The sequence below is a fragment of the Carcharhinus amblyrhynchos genome, chromosome 11, assembly GCF_965287045.1.
Source record: "Carcharhinus amblyrhynchos chromosome 11, sCarAmb.v2.hapA, whole genome shotgun sequence".
In the NCBI taxonomy this organism is placed as follows: Eukaryota; Metazoa; Chordata; class Chondrichthyes; order Carcharhiniformes; family Carcharhinidae; genus Carcharhinus; species Carcharhinus amblyrhynchos.
The window spans coordinates 82038525-82052851 of NC_137334.1; the positions used below are offsets into that span (position 1 = coordinate 82038525).

Here is a 14327-nt window from a genome sequence, read left to right on the forward strand (position 1 = left end):
ACTGTATCTCTATTCCCATCCCTTTCATGTACTTGTCAAGATGGCCCTTGAAAGTCACTACCATATCCGCTTCCACTACCTCCCCAAGCAACGAGTTCCAGGCACCCACCACTCTCTGTGTAAAAAAATCTGCCTTGTACATCTCTTTTAGAACTTGCCCCTCGCACCTTAAACTTATTACCCCTAGTAACTGACTCTTCCACCCTGGGGAAAAGCTTCTACCTATCCACTCTGTCCATGCCTTTCATAATCTTGTAGACTTCTATCAGGTCGCCCCTCAACCTCCCTCGCTCCAGCTAGAACAAACCAAGTTTCTCCAACCTCTCCTTATAGCTAATGCCCTCCATATCAGGCAACATCCTGGTAAATCTTTTCTGTACCCTCTCCAAAGCCTCCAGATCCTTCTGGTAGTGTGGTGACCAGAATTGAACACTATATTTCCAAGTGCGGCCTAACCAAGGTTCTATAAAGTTGTAACATGACTTGCCAATCTGTCGATGGATCCTGGATATCAAATCCCACAAACAATTGATTTGAGTCTGACTTTCGCTAATGTTATATGAGGAACAGCCGAAATGCTCTTACATCAAACTCTGGAAAAGGAGACCATACCTGCATTCCTTCCACTTCTCAAAGATGGCGAGCTCCGTCTCTTCCGTCTGATTGGGCACGTATCTGAACTCTGACACAAAGTCTGGGCCGTGCTCCGTGGGATCGCAGTCACCCACTTCAGCTAGAGTGACCAAACCAGAACAAAATGGGTTCAGCAACTACAATGAAGATTTTTAACTACCCTCTCTCAATCTTTTTCCACCATCCCCGCATTTGCTGACTAATCAGAAAAACTGGCAATGAGGCTCCAAAGCCAGGTCACCAGTAAGCCTCCCCTAGTAGTTAAGAATATTTAAAACAGAATCATAGCGGATTTGAAACATCCAGAGAGGTGAGGTGACTGGCGGTAGAGAGTGAACCACGATGAAGTCCTGGTACTCATATCATAGCCTTCATATTGCCCTCAAAGTTGTTGTTTCTCAGATTTAACACCCTCATGCCACTGAGTCAGACATCTGTACGCTCGAGCCCCAAGCCAGAGTACACAACTCAACTGACATTCAGGTGCGAGGCCGAGAGGGCGCTGCACTGCCAGAGGGCACAGGACCGAAGGGTCGCCATGCTGTCAGGGGGTGTAGGGCCAAAGGATTGCCATACTGCCAGTCAGAGGGTACAAGGCTGAGAGATCACCGTACTCATAGAGGGTACAGGGCCAAAGGGTCACCGTACTGCCAGAGGGTGCAAGACTGAGGGATTGCAGGAATTTTTTAAAGTTCATTCATGGGGCATGGGCATCGTTGGCTGGCCAGCATTTATTGCCCATTCCTAATTGCCCAAGGGCAACTGACAGTCAACCACATTGCTGTGGCTTTGGAGTCACACGTAGGCCAGACCAGGCAAGGATGGCAGATTTCCTTCCCGAAAGGACATTAATGAGCCAGATGGGTTTTTTCAACAATCGACAATGGCTTCATGGTCACCAGTAGATTCTTAATTCTAGATTCTTTTAAATTAAACTCAAATTCCACCACCTGCCATGGCAGGGTTCGAACCCGGGTCCCCAGAACATTAGCTGAGTTTCTGGATTGATCGTCTAGCGATAATACCACTAGGCCATCACCTCCTCCAATAGTTAGGAATATTTAAAGCAGAGTCATATTGGATTAGGAAACATGCACAGGGCCACCAGACCTGCTGAGTTTTTTCCCCACTCAGCCTTTATTTCAGATCCCCGGTATTTTGCTTTTATAACAGTGCGAAGTATTCTCACCAGCAGTTCACAGCGACAGCTACCTTCTCAAGGGCAACCAGGTGGCCTTGACATTAACAGCCAAAACAATTCCTCTTAAACTAAAGGAATCAGATTAGTTGGACATTATTTCAAAATCGGCACCGCCTGGGGAAATCCCAAATAATTTGCTGCCCTCCAAAGTATTCCTGAGCACAGCTGAAAATAAAATGGCCACCATCATTCACGTCACCCTCTTGAGGATCCTCTTGGACTCAATTGTACAGTTCTGCAGGCGCGGTCGAACATGACCTATTTTGGCTTCAAATTATCCAAATGTGGAACAGATGGTACAGTGATGTCATGCATGGAAGGTCCGCAGAGCGAGATGTCTCACAAAACCATGCGACTTGACAAAGTTACAGTTACAAGAAGCACGAGAACAAGAGACCAACTTGTTGACCTCCTCGGTTGTCAAGCTTAGATGCTTATGTTCACTATTTTCTACTTCTGAGGTGAAGGACAAAGCTCCTCCAGATGTCAGGTTCATCAGAAGCCATCCAGAGGGCCGGAGAATCAGCTTACCAAGGAGTACTAGCATGGCAGAGGCAAAGCAGCAGATTATATTCAACACCGTCCATTAGAAAATACATGTAGAACTTTTTAAAACCCAAACAAAACAATCAGAAATGCGGCCTCACCCTGAATGGCGTAGGCTGATAGCTGAACCGTTGTGTCAAAGGGGCATTCTAACCTAGATTGTTGAAAAAAAATAAGAAAAAAGAAGAGTTTAGTTTACAGTAATACATCCAAAAATAAGCTCCACTCCAGGCAGCTTGTGGCACTGCGCCATAGGGTGATGTGATGTGGATCTGTGCCCACAATTCGCCATCCAATGCGATTCCAATCATTGTGTGGCCTCAAGGAAGGTAGCAGGTGAAAGTTTAACCATTTTCCTACACAGAAGGGCCAGCTGATATGCAGCACGTTCATTTACCTCTCAGTAGACAGGGTAACGTGAATAAGCTAGCCGCACTCATATACAAACACAATATGTAAAATGTATAAAATTCTAACAGGGCTAGGCAGGGTAGTGGTACAAAAAAGGGCGGCGTGGACAAGTTAGGCCGAAGGGCCTGTTTCCATGCTGTAAACCTCTATGACTCAGATTCAGAAAGAATGTCCCAGGTGGTGGGGGAATCCAGAACTATTGGTCATAATTTGAGGATAAGGGGCAAACCTTTTAGAATTGAGGTGAGGAGAAATTTCTTCACCCTCTTGAATGTGTGGAATTCACTACCACAGAAAGTAGTTGAGGCCAAAATTTTGTCTGATTTCAAGAAGAAATTAGATATAGCTCTTGGGACTAAAGGGATCAAGGGATATGGGAGGAAGAAACTGAATTTGCAGACGGCACTAAGCTGGGTAGCAGTGTGCACTGTGGAGAGAATGCTAACAGGCTGCCTGAGAGGGCAAATACAATATAATGTGGATAAATCTGAGGTTATCCACTTTGGTGGCTAAAGCAGGAAGGAAGATTATCTGAATAGGGGCAGTTTAAGAAAACGGGAAGTGCAATGTGGCCTGGGTGTCATGGTGGAACAGTTGCTGAAGGGTGACACACAGGTACAGCAGACTGTGAGGAAAGCTAGTGGCATGCTGGCCTTCACAGCGAGAGGATTTGAGTAAGGATGTCTTGCTGCAGTTATAAAGGCCTTTGGTAAGGCCACACCGAGTATTTTGTGGAGTTTTAGTCTCTTGGTCTGGGGAAGGACATTTTTGCTACTGAGGGAGTCCAGCAAAGGTTCACCAGACTGAGTCCTGGAATGGCAGGACTGACATGAGAGGAACAATTGTATGTGTACTCACTGGAATTCAGAAGAAGAATGAGAGGGGATCTCATAAAAATACAAAATCCTCACTGGATACCAGCCCTCATGGGACTGGACAGGCTAGATGCAGGAAGAACGTTCCCAATGTTGGGGAAGTCCAGAATCAGGGTCATAGTCTAAGAATAAGGGGCAAACCGTTCAGGATTGAGATGAGGAAGAACTTCTTCACTCAGAGTTGTGAACCTGCGAACTTCTCTCCAACAAAGCTGTTGGGGCCAGCTCATTAGATAATTTCTAGAGGGAGCTGGATGTGGCTCTTGTGGCTAAAGGGATCAAGGGGTATGGAGAAAAGGCGGGAGTGGGACACTGGAAGTACATGATCAGCCACAGTCATACTGAATGTTGGTGCAGGCTCAAAGGGCTGAATGGCCTAGTCCTGCACCTATTTTCTATGTTTTTTTTGTTTCTATGATATGGAGGGGTTAGGATATTGAATTTGACGATCAGTCATGATCATAATGAATGGTGGAGCAGGCTCAAAGGGTTGCTTCTAGTTTCTATGATGTTCCTAGGTCAAGACCTGAAGGTGTTCCAATACACTGGCTGAGACTGTGGAGGATATTTTACCCTTCTTTTTAGTACTACATCATTGTATCAATCATTAGTATAAAAGTCCATTAAATCCAGAATAAGTTTTGGAAGTATCTAAAGGAATGAATGTTACAAGCATATTCACCTTAGACATAGGATTTAGGAGGAATATGCCATTCAACTCCTCAAACCTGCTCTACAATTCAGAAAGATCATGGTTGATCCAATAGTGACCGTAACACGTTAAGATCTGACCCCAAAAACACTTGACCCCCTTGTGATCAAACATCTATCTACCCAGCCTCAAATGTGTTCTATGACTCAGCTTAACTGTTCTCTGTGGAAGAGAATTCCAATGATGTTGCTCAGGGCCCCCCTCAGAATCTTCCACATTTCAACAAGATTACCTCTCGTTCTTCTAAACGCCCATGAATTTAGACCCAACCTGTTCTGCATAAGACATGGGATTCATCCCATGAATCAGCCCAGTGAACCTTCTGTTCAGTTTCTAATGCATACGTGTCCCTCCTTAAGTAAGGTAACAAATATTCTACTCCATCTCGGCTAAGTTACAATTCCTTCTTTAATCGCTAGGCTTAAAAACCTGGAACTCCCCACTGGGCAGCATCATCATGAGAACTGCAACAGTTCAAACTGCCTCAATCCCTCACCACTAAAATGGGCAAGTACTCACTGAACCACCGGCACCAACTCAATGGAAATATGTCACAGCGAAAGCCTTTACCACCCAGTAGGACTAATACAGGTCAAACATAGTACTTGTACTGCCTCTAATACAGAAGTAATACAAAACAAGACTTACTTGCCACTCAGAATATCCTGCTTTAGCTGTAACACAAACAAGTATCTGTAGATAAACAAGGGATCAGAGTTAAAACATAAACCAGTCCCACTGAAAGGTATATTTTATATCGTAGAAACGCACTTTCTGTCTGAGAATGGTGGTATTGGATTTGACAGTACCTTTTAAAGGGGAAACTGGGATAAATACTTGCAGTCAGAAAATTGTAGGACTTCGGGGAAGAAAAAAGGCTGGAGAGTGGCACTAGCTGGATTGTTCTTTCAAAGAGCTGGTTACGGGAAGGGCAGAACTGGCAGCTGAATGTTCCTGGGTACAAGTGTTTTAGGTGTGACAGAGGAGGGTTGAAGAGAGGTGGAGGGGTGGCACTGTTAGTCAAGGAAAACATCACAGTAGTGCAGAGGGAGGACGATATGGAAGAGATAGGGATTGAGTCAGTGTGGGTGGAGTTGAGGAATAAAAAGGGAGAGATCACATTGCTAGGGGTGTACTATAGGCCACCCAACAGCCCAAAGTCAGTGGAGGAAGGCATTTGCAGGGGCATTTTGGACAGGTGCAGGAAGAATAGAGTGGTTGTAGTGGGTGATTTTAATTTTCCCGGAGTGAATTGGAGGGGGCCTAGAGCTGGGGGTACGGAGGGAGAGGAGTTTGTGAAATGTGTTATGGAAGGGTCGCTAGAACAGTATGTAACTAGCCCGACTAGGGGAGGGGCTATACTGGATTTAGTGTTGGGAAACGAGCCGGGGCAGGTGGGTGAGGTAGAGGTAGGCGAACATGTGGCTAACAGTGACCACAAGTCCGTCTACTTTAGGATAAAAATGGAAAGGGACGAGTGCCGTCCGAACGGGAGTGTGCTGAACTGGGGAAAGGCGAGCTATAGCAGGATTAGGAGGGAGCTGCAGGACACTGATTGGGAGGGACTGTTAGCTGGCAAGTCCACGGTTGGCAAGTGGAAGGCTTTTAGGGACAAAATGAAATGGTTGCAGGGGAGGTATGTTCCGGTTAAGCAAAAGGATGGGAAAGGTAGGATTAGAGAGCCGTGGATTACAGGGGATATTGAAGACTTGGTCAGGAAGAAGAGGGAGGCGTATGTTAGGTCAAAACAAATGGGTACGGAGAGTGCGCTGGAGGAATATAGAGAGAGTAGGAGGGAGCTAAAAAGGGGAATTAGAAGGGCGAAGAGAGGGCATGAGATGGCTTTGGCTGGTAGGATTAAGGAAAATCCAAAGGCATTTTATTCCTATATTAGAGGCAAGAGAGTAGTTAGAGGGAAAATTGGTCCTCTTAGGGACAAGAGTGGAGAGTTGTGTATTGAGTCGGAGGGAATGGGGGGGCTCCTGAATGAATACTTTGCGTCGGTATTCACGAAGGAGAGGGGTTCGGAATCGTGCGGTCTCTTGGAGGGAGCGGAGGTTCAGTTGCAGGATATAGTTATTACGAGAGAGGAAGTGCTAGGGCTTTTAGGTAGCGTAAGGACGGATAAAGCTCCGGGGCCTGATGGTATTTATCCCAGGCTGCTTAGGGAGGCGAAAGATGAAATTGCTGGGCCTCTGGCGCAAATCTTTGTCTCTTCTTTGGACACAGGTGAGGTCCCAGAAGACTGGAGGGTAGCAAATGTGGTCCCGTTGTTCAAAAAAGGTAGTAGGGATAACCCTGGGAATTATAGACCCGTGAGTTTGACGTCAGTGGTAGGGAAGTTAATGGAAAAAATACTTAGGGGTAGGATGTATGAGCATTTGGAGCATTGCGATCTGATTAGGGATACGCAACATGGCTTTGTTAGAGGGAGGTCTTGCCTTACGAATCTGGTGGAATTCTTTGAGGAGGTGACAAAAACGGTTGACGATGGGAGAGCCGTTGATGTCATCTATATGGATTTCAGTAAGGCGTTTGACAAAGTCCCTCACGGTAGGCTGGTAGAAAAGGTTAAGGCGCATGGGATACGAGGCCAGGTACCTAGGTGGATTGAGAACTGGCTGGGAAATAGGAGACAGAGGGTAGTTGTGGAGGGGACCCTGTCGGGCTGGAGGCCAGTGACCAGTGGTGTGCCGCAGGGCTCAGTACTGGGACCTCTCCTCTTTGTAGTCTACATAAATGACTTGGAAGAGGGCGTAGGTGGTGTGATCAGCAAGTTTGCTGATGACACCAAGATGGCAGGGTTGGCGGGTACGGAACTGGATTGTCAGGTGATACAACAGGATATAGATTGGTTGGTGCAGTGGGCAGATAGGTGGCAGATGGCATTTAATCCTGACAAATGCGAGGTGATGCATTTTGGACGGAATAATGCAGAGAGGAGCTATGTGATAAAAGGTAGGCCGATTAGGAGTATAGACATACAGAGGGACCTGGGAGTGCAGGATCACAAATCCATGAAGGTTGCGTCACAAGTGGAGAAGGTTGTTAGGAAGGCTTATGGGATGTTAGCCTTTATAGGGAGGGGCATAGAGTATAAAAGCTGCCGTCTAATGCTTCAGTTGTACAGAACGTTGGTTAGACCACATTTGGAGTACTGCGTCCAGTTCTGGTCACCTTACTACCGGAAGGACATGGAGTCTCTGGAAAGGGTGCAGAGGAGGTTTACCAGGATGTTGCCTGGCATGGGGGACTGGGTTACGAGGAGAGGTTGAAGAAACTGGGACTATTCTCCTTGGAAAGACGGAGATTGAGAGGGGACATGATAGAGGTATATAAGATACTGAAGGGAATAGATAGAGTTAATAGTGAGAGACTGCTCCCTAGACTGGGTACGAACACGAGAGGTCATCATTTAAGGGTGAGGGGGGAGAGGTATAATTTGGAGGTGAGAAGAAGGTTCTTTACGCAGAGAGTTTTGGGGGTCTGGAACGCGCTACCGAGTAGGGTGGTGGAGGCAGGAACGTTGGACTCGTTTAAGATGCAGTTAGATAGGCACATGAGTGAAACGAGAATGGAGGGATATGGTAGGGGCTATTAAATAGGGTTAAACCTCGGGAGACACCGGAAAGGCAGGCTGTAAGATTAATATTTTTGTCTTTATTCCACAGGTGGAGGTCCACCTCGTGTCAAGCGAGGGGCATGCACACGGCGGGTCGTGCGTGGGCTGCTCTTGGAAGTTCCAGGAGTGGCCTAGTACTTCATGTCGGTGTGTGTGCTTGATCCTGGACCGGTAGACGGGCGCCGCAACAGCTCGGTGACTAGCACTGCTAGCTGTGCAGATACATGGATTTGGGCCTGTGTCTGTGGGAGTTTGCGCATTCTCCCTGTGGTTGCGTGGGTTTCCTCCGGGCGCTCCGGTTTCCTCCCACACCCCAAAGATGTGCTCTTAGGCTAATCGGTTTTTACCAAATTGACACTATTTCTTCCCTGAATCTGACTGAGTAGGGTTCCATTCGTAGACACGCAGGGTAGAATAGGTGTAGGATGATGCGGCGGCGCGGGCTCGTTGGGCCGAAGGGCCTGTTTCCCGTGCTGGGTTGTTCTTTGTTTTTGTTTTATAGGTACAATGGGCTGAATGGCCTTCTTCTGCAGAGATTGCAAATGCATGACAAATCACGGAATCCCTACAGGTCTTGGAGGCCATTCAGCCCATCGGGTCTGCACCGACCACAATCCCACCCAGGCCCCATTTCCATAACCCCACATACTTACCCCACTAATCCCCCTGTCACTAAGGGGCAACTTAGCATGTCCAATCAACCCAACCCACACATCTTTGGACTGTGGGAGGAAATCGGAACGCCCGGAAGAAACTCACGCAGACAATGACCCAGGCCGGGAATCGAACCCGGGTCCTTGGCGCTGTGAGGCAGTCGTGCTAACCACTCTGCCGTCCCATGTGCACAATCTCAGGGAAGCATTTAGGGAGAAATTCAAAAAGAGAAACCTGCAAAAAAAAGTGTCCCTACACAATGTGGAATCGGAGCAAAGAGAGGAAAAGAATTAGTTGTTCTTCCAGGGTGGAAAAGAAAATCAAAGAAAGCAGTTCAAACACAACCTGTTCCAATCAACGACACGATGGTTTGGGCACGTGATTTCAGGCTGCTTTATCAGAGGTCGGCCTGTGACAGTTTTAATGCCACCCAGGGCACAGGAGCAGGCCGAAAGGTCAAGGAAACTAGCAATTCAAAACGGGCAAGGTCACCGCAGTGAATCAATCAATTTCACGGACACATCCAATTACCTCAAGGATTGAAACCAAACCAGCCAGCTTTCAGACGCCGAGCATTCTTACACCACACAGTTACTATACAACGTGGGTGAGGCCACATTTGAGATACCGTGTTCAATTCTGGTCGCCAGGAGGCTTTGGAAGGAGTACAGAAAAGGTTAACCAGGATGTTGCCTGGTATGGAAGGTGTTAGCTGTGAGGAGGGGTTGAATAAACTGGAATTGTTCTCCCTTGAAAGACAGAGGCTGAGGGGGGCGACCTGATAGAAGTTTATAAAATTATAGGGGGGGAGGAGGGAGGAGGGAGGGAGGGAGGAGTGGACAAAGATAAAGGTGAACAGTTGGAAGCTTTTTCCCAGGACAGAAATGTCAATTACAAGGGGGCACCAGTTGGGGGGCCTGGAATGCACTGCCAAGTGAGGTGGTTGAGGCAAACATGTTAGCAATATTTAAGACTTATCTGGATGGACACATGAACAAGCAGGGAATAGAGGGATGCAGGAGGTTGGTCTAGATAGGACAACATGAAGGCTGGGTGGGCCGAAGGGCCTGTTCCCGTGCTGTACTGTTTTGTTCATTCCAACTGGCAGCCATTACAGATGTAATGACAGACATTTGTGTGAATAAAACAAACACGATCCAAGGACTATTAGAAAAGTAGTTAAGGAGTCCAGGGTACAAAATTAAATTGTTATAATGCATTTAGAACAATTTAATCTCCCAGTTGGATGAGTGCTGTGATCACATTTAGTTATTCCCCTCAGAAAGAGTTTGCTTTCCCACCCAATGTTGTCCCCCACATTCTGCTGAAGATTCTGGCCGTTGCTGGGTAACAGTTCCGTGAGCAGTGGCAGCCTCTGACATTTAACCTTTGAACCCACCAGGATGCTTTACCATCTGGAGCAACAGAGCCAAGCCCAATCTCGTCCAAACTTGACACTGACAACCGCTGACTTTCCAGTGGTGGACCACCAAGGGCAAGATTCCCGAACGATTTTGCCCCACACCCCATCCAACCCAGGGAACTTTAGAATCCCTACAGCACAGAAGGAGGCCATTCAGCCCATTGGGTCTGCACCAACTCTCCAAAAGAGCATCTTATCCAGGGGATCCCTCCCCTCCCCCACCATGGCTAATCTACCTAAGATGTGCATCTCTGAATTCCCCCCATCCCTCCCTCCTCCCTTTACCCCACCTCTCCTACTTTCGTGCCCCACATCTCCCCCATTTCCTCACCCCTGCCCACCCCATTTCAAAACCCCACCCCTTTCCCCCTCCCCATTTCTCCGACCACTTTCCCACTCACCCATTTACCCATCCCCTTCCTCCACCCTTTCCCCCCAACCTTCTTCCCCCTTTCCACACCTCGAGGCTTCCCAACACCAATTCTGGACCCAATTCCCTTTCTCCCTTTACCCTAGCCCTTCCCTCCACCCTCTTCCCCATTACCCCAGCCCCCGTCCCAACCAGAAGAAGAGGCCAATGGCAGATATTCAATCAACCCTGCACGCAAGGGAAGTGAGATCACAGGCTCTTTAATCTGTGGCTCTCACAGCCACCTTGCTGAGCACAGCCAGCGAGGCAGCCAAAGAGTTTGAATTGGTTGCCAATGCTTCCCATACCCTCAACAACAATTCCCAAAAGTGAATGAATCATTGCTACGTCAGGGGCTGAGATTTACTGGGGGGAGGGGGGGAATTAAAGACTGACAACGAATACCAGAAGTGATACTGTGCAATTACGCCTCTGAGGTTTGTTATCATCGAGATTAATGTTTGCTCTGTGCTGAGTCTTGGCAGACCAACAGGTTCCAGCACGTTCCTCATTTTGTGAGGCGCTGAATTGTGCCTAGCACTGAACAGTCTCGCACAAGCCCCATGGGGAACGCCGGCTTTAGAATTAACACACCTCTGGCAATCAGTCCTGGCACCTTTAAGGCACCAAGTCCCTCAGATCCACAAACTGCGCATTTCAAACGGGCCATTTTTCACGGTGAGTGACAGATGCTGAAGCACGTTGCACACACTGGCATTGCTCCCACTACAGGCTTTTACCAGACAATACATCCGTCACGGATCAGCCCACAACAAGGATCAGGCAGAACATAAACAAGCCCTGCCTGGGAATCAGGAGTCTGGTCAGCCTCTTATTGCTTGAAGCTTCAGGTTTTCCTGTCTGGTGTTCGATTAGCCGATCGCAGGCAGCTTGACTGGTGGGGTTACTACAACTGGTTATGGTTAAAAAGGGGTGGGGGGGGGGGGTGGAGAATGTACATCCCGACTTTCTAATCCGGATTACTAGCCGGCTACCTCATCAGAAGCAGGCCCCACCCTCAATACTGATCACACAGCGTTTTGGCCAATTGCGCCATTCACTCACTTTTTATTGGTGCAGGGGTATCATCGATATCCACTGTTAATGCACATTAATAAGTTCATTATCATTCTGAAGGCGCTACTGGCTCAATTCCCAGTCCCTAATTAAGGTGAGCTGGTTTGTTTACATTGTGCAACATCAGTGTACCTTTAAGAGTTTTTTTTAAATCGTGTTCTCTGCAACTCACAGCCTTAGCTGATGTCATTGTTGCCAGGCTGTTTACGAGAGTCCTTTTATTGCACCTTAAGTGGCTTAAATGGGGGTTGTTCATTTTTCCTCAATGTCACAAATATGCAATTGCCTGATACAGAGTAACACTTTCAGAGTACTCGTATCTGAGGCTCAGATAGGAATTGTGGTCATTTGGTGGCCACTTCTACAGGTCCTAGCTGACCTCTTGGCACACCAACCAGCAGAGAGTGTCTATAATCAGGTAAAGAGGAAGAAAAGCGAGAACATTTCTTTTTAAATAAAAGGAAATCCAATATTTCTGACATCACATAGTCACGTCTTTAATCAGACAGAATCTTTGAAGGACAAAAATCGATAGAAAGGAAACCTCATTCTCACCTTGTTAATTCTTCACGAAGATTGTTGGGCTCAGATGAATAAAACTTCACCCGCAAATGAAGACAGTACGGTGGACCAACTGCAAAAGGGAATTTTAACAGATTCTCAGGATGCTATAGTTAAGAAAGCCCACCAACGCCTCTACTTCCTCAAAAGGCTAAGAAAATTCGGCATGTCCACTACAACTCTCACCAACTTTTACAGATACACAATGGAAAGCATCCTTTCTGGTAGTATCACAGCTTGGTATGGCTCCTGCTCTGCCCAAGACTGCAAGAAACTACAAAAGGTCATGAACGTAACCCAGTCCCGTCAAACAAACCAGCTTCCCATCTACTGACTCCATCTACACTGTCCACTGCCCCGCAAAAGTAGCCAGCGTAATCAAGGACACACACACCCCGACAAACTCGCTTCCACCTTCTGCCGTCAGGAAAAAGGCACAAAAGTCTGACATCGTGTACCAACCAACTCAAGAGTAGCTTCTTCCCATCAGGCTTCTGAATGGTTCCATCATATATTAAGCTGATCTTTCTCTTCAGCCTATCTGTAACTACAACACCATATTCTGCACCCTCTCTCTTCCTTCTCCCCTCTGTACTCTACGAACAGCATGTTTTGCCTGTACAGTGGCACAATGGTTAGCACTGCTGCCTCACAGCACAGGGACATGGGTTCGATTCCCAGCTTGGGTTACTCTGTGTGTGGAGTTTGCACATTCTCCCCATGTCTGCATGGGTTTCCTCCGGGTGCTCCTGTTTCCTCCTACAGCTGCAGGTTAGGTGAACTGGCCATGCTAAATTCTCCCTCAGTGTACCTGAACAGGCACCGGAGTGTGGCAACTAGGGGATTTTCACAGTAACTTCATTGCAGTGTTAATGTAAGATTACTTGTGACACTAATAAGTAAACTTAAATACTTATTTTTCACTGTATCCAGTACATGAGACAATAATAAATCAAATCAATAAATAAATCAGATTAAAATTACTCTAACACTCCAGACTGTACTTCAATCCAAGAAAAAACATGACCAGAGTAAACATTGTAGCCCATTGTGTTAATAGGGACTAGGATACGAGTACATCCACTGATCTGCTCCATAGCTGATGTGTTTCTACTCCTTCAGGTGTTATTAGTGAAACCCCGGCAGAATCAACTGAAGCAGCGCAAACGTTTATGGAATTTAAAACGCTAGCAAGTGCCAATCAAAATCCACTCATGTTCCTGTTTTCCAGAAATCTTTAATGCAGGGTCAAAAATCATCCGATCAAGAAGCAGTCCCCACCCTCAATACACAGCACTTTGGCCAATTGCACCCATTTAGGAACGGCACTCACTTTTTATTAGTGCAGAGGTGTCATCGGCACCTACTATTTACACATTAATAAATTCATCATCACTTTGGAGGCTCGACTGGCTCAATTCCCAGTCCCTGATTGATATGAGCTGGCTTGTTTACACCGTGTGACATTAGTGTACCTTTAAGAGTTTTTTTTTAAATCATGTTCTCTGCAGCTTACAGCCTTAGCTATGTCATTGCTACCAGGCTATCTACAAGAGTCCTTTTATTGCTCCTATGTGGCTTAAAATGGAGGCTGTTTATTTTTAATCCGGGTTGTTTTATGGCCCTGCACAGTTAGGAGGAAGGTTCCGGAAGGTGGTTCTTTCCTTCCTAGGGAATTCAAGGTTTGATTTTATGTTTTTGGCTGGCAGCAGTGTTTAGTTTAGGAGGGAGTGGACATCAGACTGGAAGCAGTGTCTCTCTCTCTCTGGATTTTGGAAGTTTGGCTGATTAGTTGAAAGCAAGGCTTCTTACCTTCGTACGGTACAAAATCTGCTGTTGGTGGCTTGACTAGAGTCTACCTGGGATTCTGGGAAGCTGTTCTGACTTTGTACCATTCTAGGTATGTCAAGTGGACCACTAGAACTTACGAGACGGAGTTTTTAATTCTCCAACCAAACAGCTCATTTACAATATCACATGAGTATTAAACTTTGCAGTGTTGAACTTATTTAAAGGGATTTGTCTATGGAAGGTTTTGGTTTGATTGAAACATTTTGAATATATTTGTTAAGGTGGTTGTTTTATGCTCGTGTTTGTAATTGATAGAAGTTATTGCTAGCTTTCTTTCCATATGTGTTAACTATATTCTTAAATAAACTTTGTTTGATAAAAGCTCCCTAGTGTGTCATTTGAATCATACCTG

At 46.5% G+C, this 14327-nt stretch overlaps 1 protein-coding gene across 3 annotated transcripts in view; it reads right to left on the reverse strand.

Annotated features, from left to right (window-relative positions):
* Positions 1–14327, reverse strand: part of epb41l5 (erythrocyte membrane protein band 4.1 like 5) — a 160431-nt gene that overhangs the window by 92764 nt on the left and 53340 nt on the right. For all 3 annotated transcript variants that reach the window (XM_080199480.1, XM_080199479.1, XM_080199481.1), the window contains exons 4-7: positions 12119–12197; positions 5027–5071; positions 2482–2534; positions 613–733 (exon numbers count right to left, since the gene is read on the reverse strand). In XM_080199480.1, coding sequence (XP_080055606.1) covers positions 613–733; positions 2482–2534; positions 5027–5071; positions 12119–12197 — 298 coding nt within the window. The remainder of the gene's footprint in view (positions 1–612; positions 734–2481; positions 2535–5026; positions 5072–12118; positions 12198–14327) is intronic.